Below are 21,923 nucleotides of genomic sequence, written 5' to 3' on the forward strand. Positions count from 1 at the left end.
GGAAGCCCAAGGGGCAGCAGAGTTGAGAGGAGGAGGGAGAATCTAACAAGGTTTTTCCAATCTCTGCTGAAGGCCAGGCTGCAACTGTGCTGTGTGGGCTCCTGCACACCCCTGAGACCCTGTAATTAATCACCTCTTGTGCTGAAGTTAGATTCAGCTGGTTTCTGTTACTCAAAATCGAGGGGTCCTAATAAAGCCGGGATCTCCCCTAATCTTCTCCAGGAATACAAAGCAGGTGCTTGACAAACAAACTTGCTCAATGAAGAAAATTGGCCCCAGATCCTGGCTTTCTGATTTCTGCCAGAGGCGCCACCATGCTCTACAAATACTCCACATATCAAATATGTAACTTGGCCCCAGGCAACTTGAGTTAAATGCATTTTCCTTGCCTGAAGTGCATAATATCCTCACTTTTATCTCATCTTTGGGACAAACCAGCATTCAAAGGAAAGGCAAGCAGGAGCAGGCCGGAGAAAAACAGCCTGTGAGAGTGTGGGCCAGCACGTCCAATTGATCTGCAAACTGTGTTCCCCCGGGGAGTGGTGGCCCCCACTACAGAAACCTCTGTCCCGAGATTTCTGTCCCTGTGCCGTTCCTGCCCCTGTGAAGATGACCATCAAGGACTCCAAGAGGTCACAAAGTTTCTACCCCTACTGATGGGTCATTTATGCCACAGGCCATCATAAGGACAGACCCTTGAATCCTAAGGCTGGAAGAAACCTCACAGGGTCACTTCACCTAGTGGTTTTCAAACTGCACCTGCAGGACCCTGAGACTCCGATGGAGCCTCTTGGGGCTCCAGTCTCCCCAGCCTCTACCAGTGCACTGCCCATCTGGTTGTAGGCATCAGGCTACCTTGTGAGTGTGCATCTGAAAGGGTTCCAGGGGCTTAACACAACAGTGCAGAACTCCTGTTTCAGATCAATGCGTCTATCATTCGGATGAAGAGCCAGAGACTCAAAGGCATAAGACCACACAGGTGCCAAGTGGTTGAGCTGGCAGAGAACCCCGGGCCCGGACTCTCCCTGCTGCCCCTTCCCCTAGGCAACTCCTTTAAAGGTTCTCTTGGGCCTGGGCGGAGCCAAAACCCCAGTCCTGTGTAAGTGAGCCCCGGCTGGGGAACACAGAGAGAGAACTGAAGACTCAGGGCAGAGTCCAGGCGATGGGCGCCGAGTCCCAGGTGACCCTGTCTGTCGGCAGAAGGGCAATGCTAAACGGCCCGAACAATATGGAGTTGTCCTGATGCTTCTCCTCCGCTATATTTAGTTTCTCCCCTGAAATGACCTCAGGCAGCAGCAAAGCTTTGTGGTGTGGCAAAATCGGCCGTGTGTCCCCAACTCCAGGGGAGGAGAACTCTGCTGGAGACACCGGATAGTAAATAGGAAAGAGAGTCTGTGGGATGCGGGAGTGGGGGTGGGGGTGGGAGCAAGCTGTTGACACACCTAGAGACAAATTCTTTCCTTTGACCCCCTGGGTGGTAGCAGTGAGGAGTAAACTTGCGACTCAAGCACTGGGTGATGAAATTTGAGACCCAGGTCCGGGGTGGAGGAGCCCCTGCTTCGCCCCAGGCTCTGGTCCCATCTGCTCGCAGGTGTTGGGTGCCTCTTCCTGAACCACTTCATTCACTGCACCCCTGTGGAAGGAACCAGCAAAGGTTCTCTCTGCTTTAAACTCCCCATCTACTATTCGAGACCTTCCCCTGACCTTAGTGTACCCAGCCGATTTGATTCTACTGTCTGCAAAACAAAAAAGAAAGGCTAGAAAAATAAACACCAAACAGGAATGGGGACTCTCTGGGTGGTAGGAATAAGAAGGAGATTTTTTCTTCTTTGGATTTTCTGATATTGTCCACATTTATTACCTAATCACATCCTACTTTTACAATAAAGAAAACTGTATTGCTTGCTTCTCTCTAACCTGAACCCCTTACTCAGATCACTAACCCTTCAGTAATCTCTCCTCACTCACCCTTAATATCTGCCCTATCCAACCTCAACTCTTTCTAAAATGTCTACATGTTGCCTTTGTCTCTGTCTGTCTACACTGCATGATTTAGCACCTGTCTACGCATTACCCTGCCTGAAATTGTATCACACCTCTATTAGTCTTTGCTCTATTCCCCAGACCGTAAGCCATCATGGGTGACGAGACATACATATGTAACACGTGTACACAGGAATGAGGCAGGATGTACAGAATGGGTTTAGAGACAGTCAGACACGACTGAGCACACATGTACAGAAAAGACAAGAGGAAATAAGAGTCAGGTTGCCTGGGTCAGGTACTAGCTCCACCACTTCTGACTGGCAGGACAGGCCACAGCTCAGTGGCTTGACCTTCCTGAACCAGTTCCTCCAGCTGAATTCCCTATTAATGCCAATTCTCTTCTAAAAGGTGAGGGTGGATTCTGAGCAAGCCTGGCCACCCCACAGCTTTTGGATCATTTCACTTCTAAAACAGAGGCCCCAGACCCAGACTACAAAAGGGGTCCCCATCAATTCACATCCAAACCAGCATCAGGTGGTGAGCCAGACACCAGGGGAGCAGGGTTCGCAGGCCGAAGTCTCTCCTTGAATATTTCCCTGGGCCTCGGCCCCTGAATGCCCAAGGAGTGGTGCTGTCAAAGCAGCAGACTGAGCATCTGTGTCTGCGGCTTCAGGAAAATGTGCTTGAGGGCCAACAATGGATCAGATATCCAGGCCCTGGATCTTCCGTGGGACATATGTCAAAGCTAGGTTTCAGAGAGGAGGGGTCGGCTGCAGATTAAAGGGTCCAATGCAGCTTTCCTTCTGCCTGTGGACTCTGAAGACTAGCCCATTCTGTTCCTCAGGGAGCAGGACCAAATAACAGTGCATTCAGCATGTGGATGTTTCCCAAAAATCATTTGGGGCCTTATAAAAAGCCATAATAGCAGCAGGTTTCCAGTGAAATAAGGCCTCCCTTCTCCATGTCCGCCAGCCTAGCACTGGGCCACAAACAGGAATATCACAAGGGCCACAGCCAGATGACCTCTGGGCTCTAAGAACTTGCTATGAGAGGCCAGAAGGAAGAAAGGCAAAGAGCAAACAGAGAAGTCAACCTGGGGTGTGAACATGGCTGTGAAGGGCATCGTCAGCTCCCGGGGGTTGTCCCCTCAGCTCGCCCTGCCTCCTTGGTGTGAGTGGCACAAATCTACCCACCCAGGTATGCCTGTGGAAATGGGCTTAGAATAAGTAAAAAAAAGATCACAGGAGCTCGACGTTATTCAGCCCATCACACTGTGAACTCCTAGAAGAAAGGAACTCTTCGCACTACTTTCTATGCAAACACCATGGACAAGGCAGATGGGGTGACTCTTTAGAGGCAGTTTCCCACAGCAGTGATGATACGGTACCCAGGGTATAACTGCTAGGATTCAAAGAGAAGCTGCAGCACTTTTGTGGAAAGGGTCTTAACCTCCCTGAGGCTCAGCTTCCTCACCTGTAAAATGGAGGTAATTATGTCCACCTCCAGGGGCTGACAGGGCAACTGAAGACAGTGAGCTCAAACCCACAGTAGGGTGCCTCACACATGGAGATTACCACGCACAGTGCACTGACTCTGGGGAGGATGATGCCTGGAGCGGCCGAGCGCTCATGAAAGGAAGTGTTCTGGCCATGCAACAGTCTATTTGGGGGGCACAGAGCACACTGGCTAAGTGAAAAAACCAATGCCTTGTGCCATATCCCGTGGTACGGAGGCAGACACTGGGAGTATGGGGGGCAGGGAGAGATGGAAGGAGGGAAAAACCCATGAAGGCTGTTGCAAAGTGCTCTTCCTGACATACTCAGGATACGCAGTGCAAGAACTGGCAGAAGCAGACTATTTGAGAGTCATGGCTGGCAGTGACGTCAGTAAACCAGCTATACCTGTTTAGGGCCTCGTGAGCCCTCAGTTGAAACTGACGGTGAGGCAGGTGTCGCATGGAAGGAAGGCAGGGTTGAGCACTGAAAACAGAAGTCTGGCATCTGAATCCTTTCATGGTTCACCATGTGACCCTGGGCATGACAGTTAATATCATGGAGCCACTCCCCTAATACGAGGACAGTGTCACTCCCAGCGAATTACCGGGAGGATTGGAGATGTGTGCGAAGCACCTAGTGCAGTGCCTGCCGTGTGGTTGGTGCTAGATAAATAGCAGGATACAATAACTATAAAACAGCTCCTTTTGAAGCCAGTTGCAGGGGGTTGTGTATCAAATGTGGAAAAGTGGGCCTGCTGTGGATGCTTATCACCACTTTCTTGGAGATTCATGGAGGAGGTGCCAGGGTCCAGGAAGTAAGCCCCAGTGGACCCAGACAGGTTCTGCCAAGCTGAAGCTGGGTCACAGCACCTGAGGGCACTCCTGAGCCTTGACCCACCAGGCAACAAGTTTGTATCTGTTCCAGAGAGGCTAGAAAAGTAGCCACTGGTTGTTGCTGGAATTAGCAAGAGTATGTTGGACGCTGCAAGAGATCTGTAACAAGAGTTGAAGTCCTCCGGTTTTTGTGAATGCTTCCCATTTAAAAAAAATGAAGCTAGATTCAAGGCTGCCTCTATAATAATCACTCTTGTGCAACTTACTTCCAATTTTGCTTTCCTGAATGAGTGAGTGGAGTTATAAGAATGGTAAATAGGCAGGGTACACAGCAGAAGGTAGGTTTTGTATATGAACTTCACTGGCCATATATCTCAACTGGTGGAGGGAAAAGAAGGCTGGGAACAGCTGGCTTAAATACATCACCAAGCATGGTGATAGTAATAAAAAAATAACAACTACCATTAACTGAATATTTTAACATGTCCCAGCTACCACTCTGAGGGTTTTATGTGTTTTAACTCATTTGATCCTCATGACAGTCCTGTGGAATAGGTACTGTTATCTCCATTTGACAGATGAAAAAGGTGAGGCTCCCAAATCCAAAATAACTTGCCCAGGTTACACAGCTAATGAGCTGGAGGAGCTAGGATAATAGAATGCAAATGGATACAAAATGAATAAAATATTTGTCACAACTGTCATAATTACCTGTTATGGAAAGAAAATCTTCTTCTCATCAACGCCTTCTTTGAAAGAGCTCATTATTTTGCAAATCAAAAGAAATTCATGGGGACTTCCCTGGTGGTCCAGTGGCTAAGACTCCACATTCCCAATGCAGGTGACTGGGGTTCAATTCTTGGTCAGGGAACTGGATCCCACATGCTGCAACTAAGACCCAGTACAGCCAAATAAATAGATATTTTTAAAAAAGAAAAGAAATTCATGGTCAGCACTTGCTATACACTCAGTGCAGAGGAAGGGCCAGAGAGTGCACCAGAGTCAGACTTCCCATGTTGGGGTAGGAAGACTACACTCTGCTCTTCCCCAAACTCTAAGCTGAACAAGAGTCAGCAGAATACAAGCCCCCAAAGGAACAATGAACTTGGCCTTGGTTACTGTCATTAATGACCCACTGCCATCATTGGCTAAGCATCTGCTATACGTAAGCACAGTGGTGATCACTTCATACACATCATCACCTTTAATCCCTGACTATGTAAGCAGTCTACTCTTGTCCCCATTTCACAGATGCAAAAAACGAGCCTCTGATCTCAGGCTTCCTCACCACAGTGAGAAAGCAGAGGAACCACTACCTCCCATGGCTTCTGCCTCTCTGCCACTTATTTGTCAACAACCTTGAATAGCTCTTAACATCCCAAGTCTCCGTATCCTCATCCATAAAGCTGGAAAAATGATTCCTGCTCTGACTACCTAACAGAATGGTTGTGAGGATCAAATGAGACATAATATTTGAGAAAGCACTTGGCAAACGGCAAACTGCTGAACATAGCAAGGGATCATTAGTCTTATTAATTACAAAGAGTAACACCTGATCCAGCTAAAGAGACTCTCTGCTGCCTCTTTTCCCTTGGGAATTTGGGGATAAGTCAGAGCCTGCAGAGCCAGGGCACTCTTTTCTTCAAGTCCCTGGCATCTGGGTGCTGGGAAGTAGAGGTTCCTTCTGGGAGAAGAGGGAGGAAACAATGTTGTTTGAATTCTGCTAATGTTTTTCTCCAGGAACACTACAATGGTTGAGGTTCTACTGCTTCCGCTGTCAAAAAACATTCAACGCATTTACTAGGCACCTACTGTGTGCCAAGTACCAGATCCAATGGATGCATGGCACCCCTAGATGTAGTCTAGGGGCCAGGAAATGAAAGAGAGGAGGCAAAAGCCACGGGGAAGGAGCAGAGTGACCACAGTCCTTGGAGCTCTGCAGACTTCACAGTCCCCTCCCGGATTCACATCCTGGGGAGGGGGGGTAGGGTGGGGTGGGGGGTGGCAGTGCATGGAGTGAGCTCAGGGCACTGAAATTTTCAAGTCAAAGTACTTAAGCAGGGTGCCTGAAGGGGCTCAATTAGAAGTTCTTATTTACAAAACAAAACAAAATCTTGCTCCCTCCCTCCCAATCTTGAACTATATAGGGGCTGAAGCTCAGGCTCTGAAATCAGGCCCTGCTGTTTACAAGTTGAATGGCCTTAGGGAGGGGACAGTACCTTTCTAAGGCTCAATTTCTTCCTCTGTAAAAAGGTGATAATAGTATCCACCCGTAGGAGGGTTGTAAGGATTAACCAACAGACTGCTGAAGGATGCTCCTAGCACATGGTACACACCCAGCAAAGGTGAGCTGTTGCTAATCCCCCCTCTCTTTAAAACAACAGAATTTCAAGCCCACAGGCTCACCTCTAAGATCCAGGCTGCCTGGTAACGGGCTGGCTGCCTAGGCTTCAGCTCTAGTGCCAGCATCCCAGAGGAAACAGGTACCAATGAGGCGCCATCCCCGCCCCCTACTGCCTCCACACCACGCCCCACCCCTTTTCCTGACAGGTTCCCCTTTCTGAGGGCAACCAGGGCCACAAGTTGAGGGGCTGTGGCTGGTCAAAGGTGTGGGGACACAGTGAGTTCGGTTCCCCATTCCTGTGGGCTCAGAAGCAGGGAGATCTTGCCCCCAACAGCTTACAGAAAAGCATGTGGCCTGGAGCAGCTGACAAATGCACCAGAATGCCACGTCTCTGTAAGACCCTCTGCCTTTCACCCATCCCAAGCGCTCCCATCTGAACCACAGTCCTGCATCTCTGTGCAAAAGGGAACACGCCATGAGGAAGACAGCATCAACGTTCTTTGGGAGCCACGTGAATGGTAACAACCCAGAACTGCTTTGCTTAACTGGAAGACACTATTCACCTATCCCAGCCACTGACCACATTATTAGAAACCCAGAAGCAAGCGACATTCTGAGTGACCAAAAAAGATGTCACAAAAATCTACCCACCCAAGCTCCTGGACTTCCCTCTCTGGAGGGCCCTCAGGCTTCTCTTTAAGTCCGTCTACTATGGGGCTTCCCAGATGGCTCAGATGGTAAAGAATCTGCCAGGTTCGATCCCTGCGTTGGGAAGATTCCCCCAGAGAAAGGAAAGGCAACCCACTCCAGTATTCTTCCCTGGAGAATTCCATAGACAAAGAAGCCTGGTGGGCTACAGTCTGTGGGGTTGCAAAGAGTTGGGCACAACTGAGTGACTGACACTAACTAACTCTCTACGTACAGTTCTAACCATCTCTGCCCTCTGTTTCCCCATGAAGTCAGAGGGGCTGCTATTTGAGCCTGGGAGACACTATCTCAAGAAGTGACCACTACGCGGAGATGCCACTGCACACCCACTGGGATGGTTACTATTAAAAAGATGGAAAATAACAAGTATTGGTGAGCATGAGGAGAACTTGCAATCTTTGTGCACTATTGGTGGGAATATAAAATGATGCAATGGCTCAGCAAAACAGGACAGCACTTCCTCAAAAAGCTAAACATGGAATTAACATACAATCCAGCAATTCCACTTCTAGACACATACACGAGAAAACTGACAGGATCGAGCAGATACTTGTACACCCATGTTCACAGGAGCATTATTCCCAACAGTCAAAAGGCAGAAACAGCCCAAGCGTCCATCAGCAGACAATGGATAAGCAAAATGCGGCACAGACATACAGTGGGGTTCAGCCCTAAGAAGCAGTGGGAGTACAACGCGGGTAAACCCTGAAGGTCTAACGCGGAGTGAAATAAACCTGACACAAAAGGCCTGATAGTGAATGATTCCCCTTCTGAGTGGTACCCAGAGCTGTGACATTTCACAGAGACACAAAGTAGAATGGTGATTGCCAGGGGCTGGGGAAAGGGTGAATGGTGACTCTGTGTTTAATGGGCACAGATTTTCAGCTGGGGAAGATGAAGAAGTTGTGAAGATGGATGGTGATGAAGGCTGTACCGTAACGCCAAGTGCTTAATGCTACAGAACTGTACACTTAAAAGTTGTTACGATGGGATATTTCATGTTGCGTATATTTAACCACAATCTATTTTACTGTGGGCGGGGTGGAGGAGGAGAAGTGACACTGATTACCAGGGAGAAGACAGAACAACAGTTTTGGGTGGAAACATGAAGCACAGCAGCTGGGAACCATCATATCGTTTGGGGCCTACTGCCCTATCGTCTCAGAAACCTGGGGGCTTTGCACTGTCATGAACACAGTAACTGATCTGGCAGGACTCACTCTTCTCATTCAGAGCCCAGAACAGGATTCGAGAGCCTCCCCACGCCAACAGTGCTTGGGCCCTTGAGGCAGACCACTGTGTAAGGGGCTCTCCCTTGTCAATCTACCTTCCACCCGCCACCAGTTCACCCCTATCTTCTTTCAGAGATAAAGGATTTTCAGAGAAAGAGGCTTTTGTGGTCCCTCCCCTCCACCAAGCAGGTGCTTTGTACATACAGGTATGAACTCAACACCCCTGAGTTGCAAAGAGGAGGTTATTCATGCTCAGCATACTTTGCTTGGAAGGGTATCATCCGTTTCAGAAAGATTCCCATCCAAAAATAGTTTTTAAACATTTCTTTTATAGTTTTGCTCTTTAAAAAAGAGTAAGCTTCAATGATCTGGGGAAAATCACTGGCTATGGTTTTTGTGTGTAAAAATCCTACAGCTTTGAATAATATGAACTTCATAAGTTCACAAAGTCTCTTTTCATACAGGATCTCACCTGATTCTTACAATGTCTCTGGGAGCTGAGCAGGGCAGTAGTCATCCCACTGTACAAATGAGGAAACTGAGGCTCAAAGAGATCAAGAGGCCTGTCCAAAGCAGCACACACGCTAGGAAGGAGCAGAGAACTAAGACCTCATTTCCCTTGGATGCCAGACGACACTCTGGATTAGAACCTCACATTTGAGCAGACCATTTAGCCATGAAAGTAATTTTAAAAACAATGTTTGATTGTTTTATCCCCACAACATCTTTGAAATAAACTGGAAATACCATCTTTTTTTTTTTTTAAAGAGATGATCAACTGAGCAAAAAACAAATGACTTGCCCAAGAGCACAATTCAAGAAAGTGGCAAAGACACCATAGCCTCGCCCTTTGAATGCATTTGACCTTGACCACTCCCCTTACAAACTTAACCTTGCCCACAATTTCTTTTTATTTCTTTTTTGGCCATGCCACGCTTAGCATGTGGCATCTTAGTTTCCTGACCAGGGATCAAACCCACACCACCTGCAGTGGAAGCTCAGAGTCACCAGATGGCCAGGGAAGTCCCCTGTCCACAATTTCTTGACCTTAGCATACTCAAAACTTAAAGGAGCCCATGCAGTTTTTATATAGGTTGCACCATATTTCTGTGAACTTGGCAGGGAGTAGACATACCTTTATTCTCTTTTTAATGGCTGGGGAAAAGAAAAGAGGTTAAAGAAATTTTTAAGTTCCTTTTCAGCTCTAAAATTCTATGATTCTAAAAATTCCCCAGCAAGTCAATTCAATGTGTAAAGAGGCCTGGAATCTACTTCACCCGCCCTCCGGCCTCACACTCTATCAGACCTCCCCACGTCCACCCTTGAGTTAATGGCCACGAAAAACATGTGTGCCTGGGAGAAGAGCCCACTCCTACATAGATGCCCACACAAAATGACAGCAAAGTGCTGCTGCTTGGCTGGGACTCTGGTAAGAGGCTTCATCCTGTCCTCCTCCTTCAGCCCCAGTATCTCCTTGCAAGAGGCCCCCAAACAGTGGGGAATTATATCCTAGGTATCTGAGAGCTTCTCCAGGCCTGGGCCGAGACAGAAGCCAGTCCCAGGAACAGAATACCACTTTGAGGTTGCAGTTAAATCTGTTCATTAGGATACACCCACCCACCTAACACCCACCTAAGATGAAAGAGCATTCAGGACTGCTCCCTCCTGCTCTTCCACAGACCTTACAACTCTGTTTAACACACTAACTTCATCCAATAAATATTTATTAGGTACCTACTCCATGACAGGCATGGATCTAGGTGCCATAGAACAAACAAATAAGAATCTCAGATTGCACAGAGTAGGGGAGATAGGCAATGTCAGATGGTGGGAAGTGACAGGGAGAAAAATAAAAGAGGGAAAAGGTGGAGATAATGCTGAGAGCAGGCAGTGGAGGGAAGGGGATCAATTTTAAAAAGGATGGCCTGGGAGGGCGTGACTGATGAGAGGTGGCGAGTCTTGGAGGGGGATGGGGGAAACCCATTTAGCTATCAGAGGGTGGCGCAGGAATGAAGAGCCAGAGAAGGCTGAGGAAAAGCAAGGCGGTGAACATCCTGTCATGCCTTGCAGGCCAACACAAGGACCCAGGATGAGATGGGGAACAAAGGAGTAACAGAATCTGACTTACAGTTTGCAGCATCTCTCTGGCTGCTGTGATGAAAATAGTCTGTCGGGAGACAAGGGAGGAAGCAGGAAGGTCAGTTAAAAGGCCGATGGGTAGCTTAGATCAGGATGAAAGTAGTAATGATTGTGAGAGTGCTGGATATATTTAAGGCGAAGTCAACAGGATTTATTGATTAAATGGATGTGGGATTGAGAGAAAGGGAGGAGCCAGGGATGATGATAGAATTTTGGGGGACCTGAGCAACTGGAAGAAGGAAATCATCATCAGCTGAGATGGTAAAGACTGGGAGAATGGTCGGGGGGCGGTGAGGGTGGGAGGGTTCATTCTGTTTTGGACACATTAAACTGAGAAGACTTTTAGACATAAGATGTGTTAAGTAGGCAGCAGAACATACATGGCTGGAGTTAGACCAAATGGGTTGAAATGATATATGTGGGAGTCACCAGCATATATAATGATACATAATTGTATGTATTATCATACAGGATCTCCATGTATGGTCAGATTGTTTACTGTCTGCCCTCGACCCCCACCCCAAACTATAAGCTCCATGAGGCCAAGGACCATGTCAGTTCACAGCCAGCAAGGTACCTAGCACTAGTAAATATTTACTGAACAAATGGAGAAGTTGCCCAATTACTCCCTTAAGAATAGTCACAGCAGCCCACACAACGAGAAGTACACTCTCTTGCAACCACAGCGCCAAGCCCAGCCAGCCCAAAACAGGGCCTTGGGTCTGTCCACCCCGAGCTTGAGATTCCAGAATGTAAGTGGATATGCTTGGCACATCACAGATATCTGGGTTTCAGCCTTGCCACATTCTCAAAGGGTGGAGCTGGGCAAGAGACCTGCCTGTTCTACCACATCTACTTCTCCCTGGGATGGGCAGGGGAGGGGCTGCCTCACCCACTCACAGGCAGAGAGATTGCATCTATCCAGGGCACAAGCACAGGTTGATGAGAGCCCCCAGAGGAGTCATTCCCCTCCTTCATGTATTCTCCGAAGTTTGAAAAGACCACTCAGCACCTGAAGGCAAGAACACAGACCTACTGGGAACCTATTGCAAGTAATAGATTGGAAAAAAAAAAAAAAGTGACAACCACAAATCTTGATGAGATGAGACTACTGACTAATCCTTCTAGCTAAAGCAAGACTCCCTAACCAGTGGGCATCATGTCTCCACTTCACCCACCAAGTGACCAGGAAGACAGAACTACGGCCAATGAGTGACATAACCAGGCGTGAGATTTCAGCTCATTAACGTCCCAGTTTAGAATCGCTACCTCTGTGGAGATGATAAAAACAGCTCTATAGTCCCCTCCCTTTCTGATATAACGCAAGCGCAACCCTAAGATGGTTGATGACTTGCTCAGGGTTACCCAGCTACAGGCCCAGGACTAGAAGTAGGGTTTCAGCATTCTGTTGAGGGCTTCTTCAGTGACAAAGGATGGGTAAGAGTTACAGTGGGAGTTTTAGGCATTAGTCTTGTAACATAAAATTATGTCCTAGTCAACAGGGACGGAGAAGGCAATGGCACCCCACTCCAGTACTCTTGCCTGGAAAATCCCATGGACGGAGGGGCCTGGTGGGCTGCAGTCCATGGGGTGGCTAGGAGTCGGACACGACTGAGCGACTTCACTTTCACTTTTCACTTTCATGCATTGGAGAAGGAAATGGCAACCCACTCCAGTGTTCTTGCCTGGAGACTCCCAGGGACGGGGGAGCCTGGTAGGCTGCGTCTATGGGGTCGCACAGAGTTGGACATGCCTAAAGCGACTTAGCAGCAGCAGCAGTCAACAGGGAAACTACAGGTGTCATAGGAAACACCAGGTACACACTGTGAAGTTAAGAATGGTTCCTTCGCTTGTACCAAATTTGTCATCCTCCAGGGTTCTGCTTGGCTTTGGACTTCATGAATAAAGCTGTTTATAGCAGGACCCACAAAAGTGAAATATTTCACAAAAGTGAAATAAAGATACACTAGCAGATTTTCTTTTTTAATGCAGATATATACCTCAGTAAAATGTTAAGGTGAAAATTTTATTTATTTATATTTATTTATATCTAATTTTGGGGGACTGTGCTGTGAGGCTCATGGGATCTTAGTTCCCAGGGATTGAACCTGGGTCACAGCAGTGAACATGCTGAGTCCTTACCACTGGATCACCAGGGAATTCCTGTGTAAGCTTTTTAAAATCAACAAAAATTGAGTGCTTCCTCTGTACAAGTCACTGTGCTAAGTGCCTAGTATGTGTGTGTATGACAATATGAGTGAGTGAGAGAGGCAAACACACAAACACACAAGGTCCTGAAGGCTTATAGTGCCGTTGCTGATAGAAGACTACAACATCAAAGAACTGTCTAATAATATGGATTGGATCACTGTTACGTAAGTGGCATAAGGCGACTCAGAAACAGCAATTCTATCTGCTGGGGGAGCTGGGGGATTTGTCAGGCAAGGTGCTTCTAGAAAGATAAGGGATTGGAGGTGGACCTTGAGGAGAAGAAACGCTCTTGATAAGAAAGGGGAAAGGGCATGAGCAAACACAGGTGACCTTAATGTCAAGGAAGAGAAAGAAATTGTGTCATAAAAGGAAGGACTGGACCAGACCTGAACAGCCTTGGAAGTTAAAGTTCTTGCAGGAGTGGGAGGTGCAGAAAGATTTCTGAACAGGGTTTGGAACAGGTGAATTAACAGATGTCTTCTGGGATACCAGCGTGTGTAGGCATTGGATGAATGACTGAAGATGTACTTGTCTCTGTTGGGAAACTAACTTCAGCCTGGGAGATGAGCTGGCTTCGAGGTAACAAGGAGCAGGTCTGTAAGACCTGCTGAATGAAGAACTAGCAGGTCCCAGAGAATGACTCCTCCAGGTCATAGAGGCAAAGAAAGTTAGCAGAGAGGGTTCCTCAAAGTATAAAGTTAGACAGCTGGAAGAATGGAAGCGTATAGGGAAGCTAGTTGAAGGCGGGGAGACACAGAGCTGGTTTAGAAGCATTTAGACTCTGAAGTTAGTTACATCAGTGTCCAGTACATGAGTCTGGGGTTGGAGAGGTAACAGCTGAAGATAGAGTATAGGTGTCTTTCCAATGGACAAAGAGTTGTGGGTCTAAGATTTCTCTGGGAGGGAGATGAGAGAAAAAAAAAAGAATGTAAAACTGAACCATGGGGATTTCCCAGGTGGTGCAGTGGATAAGAATCTGCCTGCCAATGCAGGGGACATGGGTTCTATCCCTGGTCTGGGAAGATTCCACATACCTCAGAGCAACTAAGCTGGTGCACCACAATTACAGAGCCTGCGCTCTAGAGCCCGTGAGCTGCAACGACTGGAGCTCCTGAGCCCTAGAGCCTGTGCTCCGCAACAAGAGAATCCCCTGCAACGGGAAGCCCCCACATCACAAAAGAGTAGCCCCCTGCTCCCTGCAACCAGGAAAACCCAGTACAGCCAAAACTAAATAAATACATAAATAAATTTTGAAAAACAAACAGAACCACGGTGTCCCACACTAGGAGGTGTTGGTGGGCCTGAGTGATCAGAGAAAAACCAAAATGCTAAGGAAGGAAAAGTTTTTGCCAGGAGGGTAGTTTCAAAGGGAAGAGAGTTGTCAACAGTAAAAAAAAAAAACAAAAAACCTACTAATCAATTACATACACTGAGCGCATAAATAATAAGTATTTGTTGAATAAATGAATGAAAGAAAGCCCTTGGATTTGAGAACCCTCTTTCCACGTCAGAAGAATGGCTTGTGTTGCCCTCAGACAAGTGGATTTCAATGCTAAATTTTATGTCGTCCTCCCTATAAAAAAACATGTTGCTTCTTGCACAAGTCATCCTGTCCAACACACAGACATCCTCCCCTGCTTTCCCCTTGTTTCCCCTCATTTTCATTCCCAGTTTCCGAAACTCAAGCAACACAAACCTGTGGTGTCAAAGGAGACAGGAAACACCAACTAGAGTTTCTACTTCATTAATAACTCTGCCTGTGGCTCCTCTTACATAAAGGGATATGTGGCAACTGAGTAGGAGACTGAAAAGGAGACTGCGTTCTAATCCCAGCTGTACTACTAACTAGCTGTGTGGCTGAGGACAAGTTGCTCAAATTCTCTGGATCTAGACAAGAGGAGGTAGGTCTATCTGGAGTCTAGACAAGTTTCCAAGGTCTCCTTGAGCTCTAAAGTGTGTGATTTTATCATTCTCAGAAGGTCCTTGCAACACTCTCTAAGAAGGAAGTGAAGTGAGTACAAGACCCGGGGAAACGACCGCCAGACCTCTTACCCAGGCGGAGCGCCAGGATAGGAGGAGTGTACCCAGAAAGTGAGAAGGCGCTGCCGGCCCTCGCGGATCACCAGCGAGCAGATCCCATCCCCAAGGCTGGGAAGGATCCCAACAACATGAGCGCGATTCCCACCCCGCACCCCACCTTTCCTAGACTCCCAGACGGCCCGGAGGCTCTAAAAAGCCCTGCGGGAAAAAGATTTCTTTCCCAGAGTCCTGCGCTGCTTTTGCAAGTCGGATTCCAGCAGACATGATCTGCAGCCTGATAATGACACAGTCTTTGGAAGGAGCGACTGTGCTCGTCTCGCTTGCTCAGAGTTCTGAGGACGCCTGGCCGCCCGCGCCGCGCCCCGACGTGCGGGCTTCCTACCCCGGCCCCGCGGCCAGGCCAGCAGCGCCCCAGCCCGGGGCCCTCCTTCCCTCCGTCGGCCCCTCAGCGGTCTGCAAACATTTCCTGCCCCTGCCCCCACCCCCACCCGGAGCTTCCCAGTTGGAGAGAGTTAGGCTCGCAGCCGGGTCAGGGCTCGCGGTTGCCCCAACTCGGCTTCCCCGGCCACCGGGGCTGGGAAGGTGAGGGGGGGGGGGGGGTGTCCCGCCTGGCTCGGGAGCAGCCATCGGGGAAACCCAGGCGCCAGGAGCTGCGGGAGGTCGCTCGGGAGAACCAGTTCTCCCGCAAGGAGGAAAACTAGCCGGGCGCCGACGACCCTGCTCCCTTCCATGTCTTACCTGCTCGCTTGCGGGGGTGTCCTGGGGCGGTCGGCCTCTCCCGGCGCTGTCTCCCCACGCAGTTGCCCATGCTGGCTCTTCAGCCGGGCCCCATGCACCGGAGGCGGCGGGCTGATCTGCTGCTCCGCGCTCCTGCCCCGGACGGCGGCGTCCCGGGTCAACGGCTCCTGCTGCCCAGCATCGGGCGCTCACCAATCTCCCCCGGGGCGCGCTCTACCCCGGCACCGGCTTCGCCACAAACTTTGCGGACGAGGGGAGAGAGGGAGGTGGCCGACTCCCCAGCACAGTCCCAGGTGGCCGGGCCAGGGGGGCCCGCGACGGTGCCCTGCCGAAGACCAGCTCCGCTGGAGGGGCGGAGAGAGGGGGCGGGCACCGCGGCAGCTACTCCCGGCTAGCTCGGGGCTCCCAACTGGGGCCGGCCCCCCGCAGCCTGTCACTCACCTGCCTAACCCCGCCCCAGCCCAGCCCCGCTGCCTGCCGCCGGCTCGCGGTGCCCGCGCCGCCGCCGCCGCCCGCCCCAGGTGCGCATGTGACCGATGGCACCGCCCCCTCGGGCCGGGCCTGGTTTTCTCATTGGTTTCCCCCAGGGTGCGGACCGCCCCCTCGGCCCCACCCAGCCAGGTGCCCGCCCCGCCGCCCGTCTCCCGGGGAGCTGGGCCGGGAATTATTCGCCCTCAATGGCCCCCGGCTGCGTGCCCGGCAGCAGCCTTCCCTTCCCTGAGCCACCGCCCCGACTCCAGGCCCCGCCCCTTGGGAGGGACCGTCCCCATCCCTCCCGGGAACTGCTTGGCCTGGAGCCGGCAGACACGTGATCCAGGGAGCGCCCCGCCCCTCAGCCTTCGCCAGGCGATTGGCTCGGGGAGGCGCGTGCGCTGAGAGACCTGGTCCGTGCCACCGCCCACTTCCCCTCCCACGGTCTCCAGTTCGCGTCATGGCCGCCGCCGCGGCTCTGGAGGCGGTGGCGCCTCTGGGTACCCTGTGGGGCCTCGTGCAAGACTTCGTCATGGGTCAGCAGGAGGGCCCCGCTGACCAAGTGGCTGCAGGTACGGCAGACGGCGCCGCACGGCTTCCGCTTTGGGACATCCAGGAGGGAGCGGCCTCAGCAGAGGCGCCTGGAGGGAAGGGAGTAAGGGACAGCGGTGACTTTGAGACATTGGTCCGGGGCTGGTTGTGAGCAACGCATGCTTGAGAGCCAAACAAATTGCGAGTCGCTTTCAGTCTTCCTTAAAACGCCCTTACGTCCCTCGTCTCGGTTTATTGCCACTCTGTTCGCCGGCCGGGGTTAGGAGAATCATTAAGGTTTCAGAGATGAGTAAATTGCTGCCCAGCGAGGGCATGAGACTTTCAGATGAGGCCGGTGGAGGAGCTGGGATTCGGACCCAGGTCCTCCAGTTTAGAACCAGGGGCTCGTGCTGCGAAAGCACGTTGTTTCTATGAAGTTGACGTAAGAAGAAGCATCTTCAGCGGCATCAGCTCGAGTCGCGTGGCATGTTGGGAGTGGTCGGGCGGCCCGATCTCTGACTGGCTGTAGTTGCAGAGAGGAGGAGAGAAACCTGTCTAGGGGGAGTTTGAGATGTTCTGTGTATCCTTCTTAAAGCTTACCCTCCGTTTCTTGTTAAAGTTCTTGATTAATTTGCTTTGTGACTTTTTAATGTGGTGCACGTGGTGCTTGTTTTTATCTTTTCTCCAGAACTCCTGTTTCCTACTGTTGATCAATTTAGGAATCTCTAAGTTCTGGCAGCTTATCTAAGAGTTGAATAAAACAAATTACAGATTTCCTTGGAATTCTGAGACTTTACTCTCTTAGGGAAAAAAAAAAAAACCTAAGTAGTTATTGAATGTTAGAAGGCCTTCAGACCTGACATTTAAGTAATAGAATACAAAGTAATCTTGTCAGTACAGATGACTTTTATTTTTGGAAATTTTGCATGTTTTAGGGAGAAGTAAAGGATGCATTTCTCTTGAAAACTGAACATAATCACTTTCAGGATGTGTGAACAATGAATGAAGTGAATTTGTCAGAAGCATAAACCATTGATCCTTAGTGATATCCCACTTTCTTTTTTTTTTTTTATATTTTAATTTAAAAAATTAGTATACACTTTCACTCAATGCTTCCACAGTTACCTAACACATTTTTCAAACATGATGCAAAGTTATATATAAATACAAATTACACTAGATCTGTGACTGCCAGGGACTTACAATGTAGTGGGAGAGGCGATCATGCAAACAGTACAATGGACCATGGAAAGGACTGCAAGAGGTATTTGCAGGGTGACATGGAAACATCAAGGAGCAAATGAATGCCTGATGCAGTCATTCCGCTGAGCTGAACTTCTTACAGCTTTGTGCACTGTAGTGTGTTCTCAGTGCTTGTAATTAACAACTGCACTGTGTTATCAGTGTCATTTTCCCCAATGTTTTATTATTAAAAATTTCAAACATCCAGCAAAGTCTCAATAATTTCTTCAAAGACACACACCCACTGCCTAGATTCTACCATTAACATTTTAATATAATTTGCTTTATCACGTATCTGTCCATCATTTAAATTGCAGGTATGAGTACACCTCCCTCTGACTGCTTTGGTATGCATGTCATTAACTAGGGTTTGTTTTAGTTTATTTTGGTATGAAGTTTGTGTTCAGTGAAGTGTACAACTCTCAAACATACATTCATTGATTTTGAAAAATCAAAATCATACATTTTGTAAGTGTATACAAAAAATCATGCTTTTGTAGGTGTATACAAAAGCATACACCTACCAGCTACCGAGATAAAGAACATTACTATAAAAGTGTTATTTGTAACTCCCATTTATACATTATGAACAAAGTAATTTAGGGTTTTCAAATTCAGAACACATTTGAGAAGCCAGCACAAATAAGGACTGCCAAGTTCCTAAAATATTCTTGTAAAATTTATATTTTTTATGCCTGAAAAAAAAGTGGCCTAAACTATTGTCTAGTTTAAATGTAACTCAGCTCAGCTAAGTCTGTAATACTAGCCCTGTTGTAATTTAACCCTCCTGATTAGGAAAGGAGGTTAGTAATAACAGATAACTAACCGAGGGGTTATAATAGATAAGGTTGAAAAGGTTTGGTGGGGTTGAGATGCCTAACCTTGGATTCTAAGCAGAGGGATTTGAATGACCTATTGTAGGTAATTGGAGTCAGTGTACATCCTTGAGTAAGAGAGTCATATAGTGAATTTGAGAAGGATTAAGTTGGTATTCTTAATCTTATATCACAGCTTTAGTTAGAGTTGTTGAAGGGTGACAGAGTTTTGAAGCATCCCCAGAATAAGATCCCACTCCAGTACTCTTGCCTGGAAAATCCCATGGACGGAGGAGCCTGGTAGGCTGCAGTCCATGGGGTCGCTAAGAGTTGGACACGACTGAGCAACTTCACTTTCAGTTTTCAGTTTCATGCATTGGAGAAGGAAATGGCAACCCACTCCAGTGTTCCTGCCTGGAGAATCCCAGGGACGGGGGAGCCTGGTGGGCTGTCTGTGGGGTTGCACAGAGTCAGAGATGACTGAAGCGACTTAGCAGCAGCAGAATAAGATATGCTTTGTAATCCTCCAGCCTAAGTCAAGCTTTGTGATTGCTGAAAGGGACCAACTTTCTATTCAGCCACTCACAGCAGCAGCGTCTCCTACAAATTGTAACTGCAGAAGGAACACCCTGTGCTCACAAAGGTAGTTACCACCAACTTTGTTTCCATTTGAGTTCCTGATGAAAGTAGGTGTCAGATGCAGAGGGTGCAAATGATGGAAGAGAAGTGACTTGGCAGCCTAAGGGTTAAAGACTTCTCAGCCAGGCATTCGGTGGCTGCCACTCCCCTCCTGGATCTTTAGTTTCAGGCAGCCACCTTGATTTGCTGTTCCCCTAAGTTCTTTCCTTCCCAAATCCCTCCACTGCTGCTGCTGCTGCTGCTGCTAAGTCGCTTCAGTCGTGTCCGACTCTTTGCGACCCCGTAGATGGCAGCCCACCAGGCTCCCCTGTCCCTGGGATTCTCCAGGCAAGAACAGTGGAGTGGGTTGCCATTTCCTTAGACCTGGGATTAAAGGCCCAGTCTGAGTGCTCAGTGTCTGCCCCCAGGTGTCTCCTGATCCTCTAGGCAGACATCATCTCACGCTTCAGAATCTTTGTGGAACTTATTTCTCAACCACTCATACTTTTTACTTGACTTTAGTAGCTACTTCTGTACACGTCTCCATAACATACCCTACTGTAGAGTCCCCTGGAGACTAGCATAAGTAGGTAGTATAAAAGATGAATAAGAGATGTTGAAGGAAGAATTTATGGAATTTGAGGCCTAACTAGTTACAGGGTGAGAGAGGACTCTTAAGATGACCTCAAGAATTTGAGCCTGAGGATGAGCAAAAGAAAAGTACTATGTCCAAAAACTGGGAAAGGAGATTTTGATCACGTTGGCCTTACAGGTGATGGATATAAAATTTCTTCCTCTTATTTGGATTTGCCTTCATTTCAGTCTTCATTGTATTTTCCCACATTTGTGATTCCATGAGGAGACCACTATTCTTGAAATCAGAAGGCTGTTAAAAGTAAATACATTTCTGAGAAAAGTGTGGCATCCTCAGCAGAAAGGGAATTTTGAGAACTTGATTGGAACTGAGTACCAACTGGGATTTCTCTCTCCTGTTCCTTCCATCCTCCCTCATGCCCCCTCGGCTGCTACTCAAGAGGCTGCGACTCCATCAGACAGAAGTGTGATTGTGCATTCTATGTCAGTGCTCATGTAAATACTTCTTTGACGACTCCTCAGCGCCCCACATGAACTGGTGCCCCGTTAAGGGAAGAGTAGGTAGTTAGCAGGTGCTAGTAGGTTCATTTTTAGAGAACAAATCTTGAATACATTGGAAAATCTTAGATCTACCTAAATAGGGAGAGAAACTTACATTTATTTTTCCTTATGCCTGTGAGACTGCCGTTAGGAAAATTAACTTATTGGCTTCTTTCATTCCTGGAGTTCAAGTGCATAATTAACTTCCAGGTATTCGGGTGTTTTTCATTTGGAACAACTAATCACTTAAAGTTAGTGATGGGGGGTTCCATCCCTGGTCTTGGAAGACCCCACATGCCATGGAGCAACTAAGCCCACGCACCACAGCTATTGAGCCTGTCCTCCAGAGCCCAGGGGCCACAACTACTGAATCCTGCGTGCTCTAGACCCTGTGTTCCACAACAAGGGCGTTAGTCGCTGTTGTATCCAGCTCTTTGCAACCCCGTGGACTGTAGCCTGCCAGGCTCTTCTGTCCATGGGATTCTCTAGGTGAGAATACTGCAGTGGGTTGCCATTTGCTTCTTCAGGGGATCTTCCCGACCCAGGTATGAACCTGGGTCTCCTGCTTACCGTCTGAGCCACCAGGGAAACCCACAACAGGAGAGGCCCCCGAAATGAGAAGCTCGTGCAGTGCAACAGGAGAGTAGCCGCCCGCCGTCTGCAACTAGAGAAAAGCCCATGCAGCAGTGAAGACACAGCACAGCCAAGTAAATAGAAGTACATTTTAAAAAATGTTTAAAAATAAATAAAGTTAGTGGTAGGTGGTCCCACATGGGCTTTCCTGGTGGCTCAGATGGCAGAGAATCTGCCAGCAATGCAAAAGATCTGGGTTTGATCTCTGGGTTGGGAAGATCCCCTGGAGAAGGGAATGGCTCCTACTCCAGTATACACTTAAGAAGTTTACTCCTTTCCTATGTTACCCCAGTCTGTGTGTATCACTATAGTAATGCTGAACTAGTTGTTTTTTAATTGTTTTAAATGTCTTTCTGCCCCCTAAAACTGGGTTCTTTAAAAGCTCCCTATCTATATTTCTTTCTCCAATCCTAACATGTTAATTAATTTATAATAATGAGTTCAATAAATATTGAATGAATAAATGAAAACAAACAAATGATAATCTGTTAAAGAATAGTTAAAGGAACATGAAAAAGGGAGTAATTTTGTTTTGGAAATCAAGGAAGCCTTCACAGGAAGAGTTGCAATTTGAGCTGAATCTTGAAGAGTTGAAGTTCCTCAGACTGACAAGGGCAAGAAAGGGGCATTCCAAACCAAGGGAGCATGTCTCCAGGCTTGAGGATATGGAAGAGCTTCTCATGTTGAGAACTCTTGTGACTGAATGATAGGAGCTATGATGAAAGATGAGGCTGGAGGAGAGTGAGGGCTAA

The 21,923-nt window shown here is 48.3% G+C and overlaps 2 protein-coding genes across 5 annotated transcripts in view; one reads left to right on the plus strand and one right to left on the minus strand.

Moving 5' to 3' along the window:
• UBTD1 (ubiquitin domain containing 1) overlaps positions 1 to 16,224 on the minus strand; it is a 50,904-nt gene extending 34,680 nt beyond the window's left edge. Inside the window, exons 1-2 of one of the 2 annotated variants that reach the window (XM_027528458.1) lie at positions 15,728 to 15,804; positions 10,728 to 10,766 (exon numbers count right to left, since the gene is read on the minus strand). Coding sequence is in view for 1 of the 2 variants with exons in the window: in XM_027528457.1 (XP_027384258.1) it covers positions 15,728 to 15,797 (70 nt within the window). In the remaining variant the exon portion in view is untranslated. Of the gene's footprint in view, positions 1 to 10,727; positions 10,767 to 15,727 lie in introns of both variants that reach the window. The other variant, XM_027528457.1, reaches the window with a different exon arrangement.
• Positions 16,225 to 16,618: 394 nt separating this feature from the next.
• The window catches only part of MMS19 (MMS19 homolog, cytosolic iron-sulfur assembly component), a 35,681-nt gene continuing 30,376 nt past the window's right edge, over positions 16,619 to 21,923 (plus strand). For 2 of the 3 annotated variants that reach the window (XM_027528438.1, XM_027528440.1), the window contains exon 1: positions 16,619 to 16,770. In XM_027528438.1, coding sequence (XP_027384239.1) covers positions 16,659 to 16,770 — 112 coding nt within the window. In that variant the 5' untranslated portion in view covers positions 16,619 to 16,658. The remainder of the gene's footprint in view (positions 16,771 to 21,923) is intronic. The other variant, XM_027528439.1, reaches the window with a different exon arrangement.

This window comes from Bos indicus x Bos taurus, chromosome 26 (genome assembly GCF_003369695.1).
Source record: "Bos indicus x Bos taurus breed Angus x Brahman F1 hybrid chromosome 26, Bos_hybrid_MaternalHap_v2.0, whole genome shotgun sequence".
NCBI lineage: Eukaryota > Metazoa > Chordata > Mammalia > Artiodactyla > Bovidae > Bos > Bos indicus x Bos taurus.